At 40.4% G+C, this 6,081-nt stretch overlaps 1 protein-coding gene across 1 annotated transcript; it reads right to left on the reverse strand.

Moving 5' to 3' along the window:
• Positions 1–1,667: 1,667 nt before the first annotated feature.
• LOC134272761 (uncharacterized protein K02A2.6-like) lies at positions 1,668–4,898 on the reverse strand. Its single transcript, XM_062754941.1, has one exon. It carries the CDS (start codon positions 4,896–4,898, stop codon positions 1,668–1,670), a length of 3,231 nt encoding a protein of 1,076 aa, XP_062610925.1.
• Between the last annotated feature and the right edge of the window lie 1,183 nt (positions 4,899–6,081).

The raw sequence follows: 6,081 nt of genomic DNA on the forward strand, positions 1-6,081 counted from the left end.
GTTGTCAGTTTCGTGTATAAATAATGGACTAGCAATTGGTATGAAAAATGTCAGTCAGCATTTGACTCAATGATAAATTGTATTTGCTGACAAGGTCAATGTATCGACCATAGAACTTACGAAATTATAACGAGACTATTGATTTTCTCGTTTCGTCAACTTGCTTTTCAATAATTTACTTCGTTTTAGAAATTGTTCATACGTAGAGCATTCTCTTGCGTATCGAATCAACTGAGATATATATACTCCGTATGCAGGTGATGAAGGTATATTGCTGCATAAGTAAGGAGAGTTGACGATAGAAAAGTGAAAGTCATCACGTTTATCATATAGCTTGGTAATAACATTACCATTAACGTCTTTTTCAGGTAAAATATTCATCTTATATCTCAAGCTCACCATGATATATCGTATCGACGTAGGAATCGAATTGACCATTGTTAATTGTCAATACGTTGTCGATATATCTAAAATGTTGAGTTGAAGGCCACAGAGAGTGTATTCTTCTTTTCACGCATAAGATATGAGGGTTGTCCAAAAAAGTCGTAGACAGTGTTTATAACTTTTTTAATACTCAACCAACACTTACCAGCTTTTGCATAGACATAATTCATTCGATGTACTTTAAAATTGTGAACTCTTAAATATATATCTTTCATATTAATAATATTGGGACGATTTATATGAAGGCCGATTTGGTCTGTTGACGCATGGCCAAAATTCGAAACAATTTATGCATATAGGTATTACATTTCTTTTTATTTCTTTAGTACTATGTAAAAGTCTGAACTCGAATTTAAATTCGTAACACCAGAATCAAAATCTTAATAATATGGCAAGATTTCATATAAATAGCATTAGAAATAGACGAATAGTGTCATTTTCAAAGTGTTGTTGGATTTAAGATTTAAGATTGATGAAAATGACGTCGTTAAACGCGAAACCGGTGCACGGAAATGTAATAAATTGTTTTTGTTATGTTCTATATACATCCGAGACGGGAAAAAAGAGTACAGAAAGGACATGACACACTAGATTTTAATAGAGAAGTTGTTTTTAAATTGCATGAGATTCAATGTTAGTGTTTCCTCTATATCGAAAAAATGGTTACTGTATTTAAGAAATAGAGTACTGTTTGTTAATCACAGACATTAATTTGGGAACGTTCTGGGCCATGAGCGTCTTCAAACAAGGTGTATTCTCTACTACCTAAAATGTAAGATGATCTTTCGACTAAATTATGACTAAAATTTGAATCTGCTTAAAAATAATCGACAGTGTTGAATAAAAAAAAGTGCCTTGGTTAAGAGTGGTTTTTCACTTAAAAATATTCATTTTAATATAGATAATCATATGTGAAGCAGGAAAAGAGATTATGGCATTATGAGATGTATCGTTTTGTATTTGTTTTATAATGTGGGTTCCCTGGCTGGATATGCGGATTCACAACTGACAACACGTGTGTACAAAACAGGAAAACGTTTATTCAACGACACACATAAAAGTAACTCGTACATCATTCAGTTCGTACATTTACATATTCGTATTACAATAACATTACATCTCCCTTCTTTTGAGTGAATAACATGTATGCAGGAAAAAGAAAAAAATACAAAAATCTGAAAACACATGTTCGACCTAACAAGACCATTTTCTTACTTAAAAATCTACATAGACACAATTACTTTGGGCTTAACAATCCTACCATAGCGAGAAATATAAGGGGAGGAGTTACATGTAGCAGGGGGGTCATGCTTAGCCTCAGTAGCTGGTTCGGAGATTGGTTCAACAGGATTCGGAAGACTAGTTGGAATGGGAGGTGAGGTAGAAGGTTCTGCGAAATTGACGATATTGGAATCTGATACATCAGGCTCGAACTTTTCTTTTGACTTGATCAGGTGTCGTCTGTTTCTCCGGTATACTGCTCCCTCAGTGCTTTTAACTGTGTACGATCTGTCTCCTTCTTCTTTGGTGACTATTCCTTGTTTCCATAGTTTCCCTTCTTGGTACCTTTTACTATCTCCGACTGAAAGGGGTGGTAAAGGCTTAGCACTGCGATCATAATACCCTTTCTGTTTCTCTCTCCCTGCTTCCATCAATTCCTTAACCCTGACTGGTACCTTTGGTTTCAGCTCATCTGGAACTACTGGAAGTATGGATCTCAACTTGCGACTCATCAATAGTTGGGCAGGCGAGTAACCTAAGCTCAAAGGCGTTGTCCTGTATTCTAGTAGTCCTAGGTTATAATCTTTCCCATCTGCCTTGCTCTTGTCCAAAATTCTTTTGGCAATCTGTACTGTCTTCTCCGCTAGTCCATTGGACTGTGGATACTTTGGACTGGAAGTGACATGGTTAAAGTCATAATCCTGAGCAAATGTGGAGAAATCTTGGCTTGCATATTGTGGACCATTATCCGATACGACTTTCCGTGGAATACCAAGCCTACTAAACATCTTCTTCATTTTCTCTATAACAGCTTGGCTGGTTGTCTTGTGTAGTTTCTCTACTTCAAAGTATCTACTGTAGTAATCAACTACTAACAGGTACTCCTGGTTGTTCCATGTGAACAAATCTGTAGCTATAGTCTCCCATGGGTAGTCTGGAATATCATGAGTGATCAGTGGCTCCTTGGTGTTCGAGTTTCTTCTTTCTAAGCAAAATCCACATTCCAGAACCATGTTTGTGATGTCTGCTGACATCCTGGGCCAAAATATGTCTCTGGCTCTCCTCAAGCATTTTTCCACACCCATGTGACCTATATGTACAGCTTCCATCATATGGCGTCTTAAGTCTCTTGGTATGATTGTCTTGTGACCCTTAAATATAATGCCATCTATCTCTGTCAACTCATCCCTGTGGTTCCAATACTCTAGTGCTTCGGATGGACATTTCTTGCGTTTATCGGGCCAACCATCATGTATAATGTTCAAAAGTATCTTCATCTGTGGATCAGCTTGGGTTGCTAATCTGACTTCCTCTAATCTTCTATCACTCATCCTTGTACTGGACATAACTGTGTGCACATGTAAGTCCATGCCTGCTGTTAGCTGTGGGTAAGTATCTGGCAAAAACTTGCGTGAAAGTGTATCAGCAATAGGTATGTCCTTGCCTGGGATGTGCGTCAACTTTAGATCATAAGCCTGCAGTTGCAAAAGCATCCTTTGTAGCCTAGCTGGAGCCTGTGCGAGTGGCTTTGCGTGAATGGCAACTAGGGGTTTGTGGTCTGTATGGACCTGGACTTCCCTACCATATAGGTACTGGTGAAATTTCTTGCAGCCGAAAAGGATAGACAACATCTCCTTCTCTATCTGGGCGTACTTGATTTCCGCTGGGGTTAGTGACTTTGAAGCAAATGCAACTGGTTTGCCATCCTGCAAAAGTGTTGCTCCGAGCCCAAACTGAGATGCGTTGGTCTCCAACACTACTGGTTTTCCCGGGTCAAAGTATGTAAGCAAAGGTCCAGGTGTTCTGGTTATAAGGTCCTTGACCTTCTGGAATGCCTGGGCCTGTGGTGTATCCCATATAAATTCCGAGTCTTTCAGCAGCAGCTGACGTAACGGGCTGGTGATGTTAGCAAGATTTGGTGCGAACTTTGAGAGGTAAGTGAACATACCCATGATAGTCTGAAGCTCTGACTTATTGGAAGGAGGCTCCATATCCCTGATAGCAGCTACCTTAGAGGGATCTGGCTTCAATCCATCTGCTGAGAGGATGTGGCCAAAATATTCAACTTCCTGAACTCCCACTTGTAACTTCTCCTTGTTCATCTTGATGCCCACACTCCTGCATTTATCTAACACCTTGATGAGGTTGTCATTGTGCTCCTGCGGGGTCCTGCCGTAAACCAATATGTCATCAACAATGGCAGCAACTCCGGACATTCCTTCGAAGCATTGGTCTATCTTCTGCTGGAAGATGTCTTGTGAGTTTTTCAAGCCAAATGGTAAACGCAGGTAGCGATATCTCCCGAATGGAGTATTGAATGTAGTGAGCAGTGACGATTCACGTGAAAGTCTAACAGTCCAGTAACCAGAGCTGGCATCTAGCTTGGAAAAGTACTTGGCACCTGAGACTTGAGGAAGGATATCATCCAAGGTCCTCATAGGGTAGTGTGGTCTCATAATGGCTTTGTTGAGTTCCATGGGATCCAAACATACTCTAAGCTTTCCTGATGCTGGCTTTGTAGTAACGACTAATGAGTTCACCCATTCTGTTGGTTCTGTTACCTTGGTGATAATTTGCGCTGACTCCATTCTGTCTAAGTCTACTTTTAGCTTGTCGCGTAGGGCTACAGGCACCTTGCGCGAGGGGTTGAAAACCGGTCTAACATTTGGATCAACCTGAAAAGTACATTCTCCTGCAAACAGACCTATACCGTGAAATACATCTGAGTACTGACTAAGTACATGACTCTTACTGAAGGGCATAACCTTATCAATAGAGTAAGTGAGGTGAACTATGCCTAAATCTAAGCATGCTCGTAGACCTAGAATTGGATGCGAATGTGTCTGTACGACCTGATACTGTATGCTATAGTGCTTACCCTTAAGGTTGCTTTGAATAACAGAATAGCCTATGGGGTGTACAGAGTGGCCATTATAGGCAAAAAGCTTAATCTTAGATTTGCCTAATGTGTGATAAGGGGCTAAATCAATGTACAAGGATTCGGGCAAAATATTGACTTGAGACCCTGTATCTACTTTGAACCTAACCTCTTTGTGGTTTGGGCCTAGCTTAATGTTAATAAATGCTTGATCATGCTCAACATTGCTAACAACATTGTCAATATTAAAATCTGAATCTGACTCATGAACAACATTGCCAAACACATTACATGCATCATGATTAATGTCAACAGATCTCTGTGTACTGTCACTTGCACGATTATCATTGTTCATTTCACTGGGCTTCTGCAGACAGTCACTCGAGTTCACATGGTTAATGTCATTTACGGATCGCGAATGACACACACTGGCGAAGTGGTTCCACTTGTGGCAATTGTTGCACCTCTGGCCTTGTGCCGGACAAGTATCCTAAGTTCCATGTCGCTTTCCGCACTTTCCGCATGGCTTCGTCTTCGGGGTAGACGGAAACTTTATCGGAGTCTTTGGCGGAGTGGATCGCGTCTTCGTCTGGTGGGGTGGTCTCCTACCGCTCCTCTCTGCAGGTGAGTGTGCATGGGGTGTAGACTTGGACAATGCTTGTACATGTACCGATTGCTGTCCCATGAGCTTGAGCTGTTCTTGAGAGTACTCGTATGCCTGAGCTATCTGTACAGCCTTATCCAGGGTGAGTGCCTCGCCAACGTTAATAAGTTTTTCCCGAATTTTTTCTGTTTGTATCCCAAACACGATTCTATCTCTTATCATTTCCTCTGCGTCACTAAAGTTGCAGTCTCTTGCTAATAGTTTTAGTTTAGTCACAAACTGATCAAACGTGTTTGTTCCCTGTACTTCATTGTTAAACTTGTATCTGGCGAAGATTGGGTTTAACTTGGGTTGAACGTACCTGAGGAATCTATCATAGTGTGGTTGTAGTTTCTTCATGTCGTCGTTCGAAAATGCTGGGAAAGTGTTATAAATATCACGACCTTTCTCGCCAATCCACAATAGAAGGTATGAGACTTGTTCTTCTTCATTGTTTTCTTTCAATGGGCCTGCGAAAATCAGCTTCACGTGTTGTTCAAACTTTTTCCAGGCTTCGGGCAAATTCGAACTAGACCAGTCCATGGTCGGTGGGGGAATGCCGCATAATTCCATGATAGCCGTGATTACTTGTGAAGGTGGAACTATCCGCCACTTCTGACACCATGTGTCGTTTTGTACTAGTCTTAAGATGTGGGTTCTCTAGCTGGATATGCGGATTCACAACTGACAACACGTGTGTACAAAACAGGAAAAGGTTTATTCAACGACACACACAAAAGTAACTCGTACATCATTCAGTTCGTACATTTACATATTCGTATTACAATAACATTACATGAGAGACGTAAATTATGCTTGCTTTCGTGCGCCAATGTACACTTACATTGTTTCTTTATTTTTTCCACAGTTTTCTTATAAAATGTTGTCTCGTCAT

This window comes from Saccostrea cucullata, unplaced genomic scaffold (genome assembly GCF_032062105.1).
Source record: "Saccostrea cucullata isolate Sc308-1 unplaced genomic scaffold, CSIRO_AGI_Scuc_v1 ctg7868, whole genome shotgun sequence".
Taxonomy (NCBI): domain Eukaryota; kingdom Metazoa; phylum Mollusca; class Bivalvia; order Ostreida; family Ostreidae; genus Saccostrea; species Saccostrea cuccullata.

Bases quoted from the DNA above. Each gene is read 5' to 3' on its own strand.
- LOC134272761 (XM_062754941.1), bottom strand. From the start codon at position 4,898: ATGAACAATGATAATCGTGCAAGTGACAGTACACAGAGATCTGTTGAC.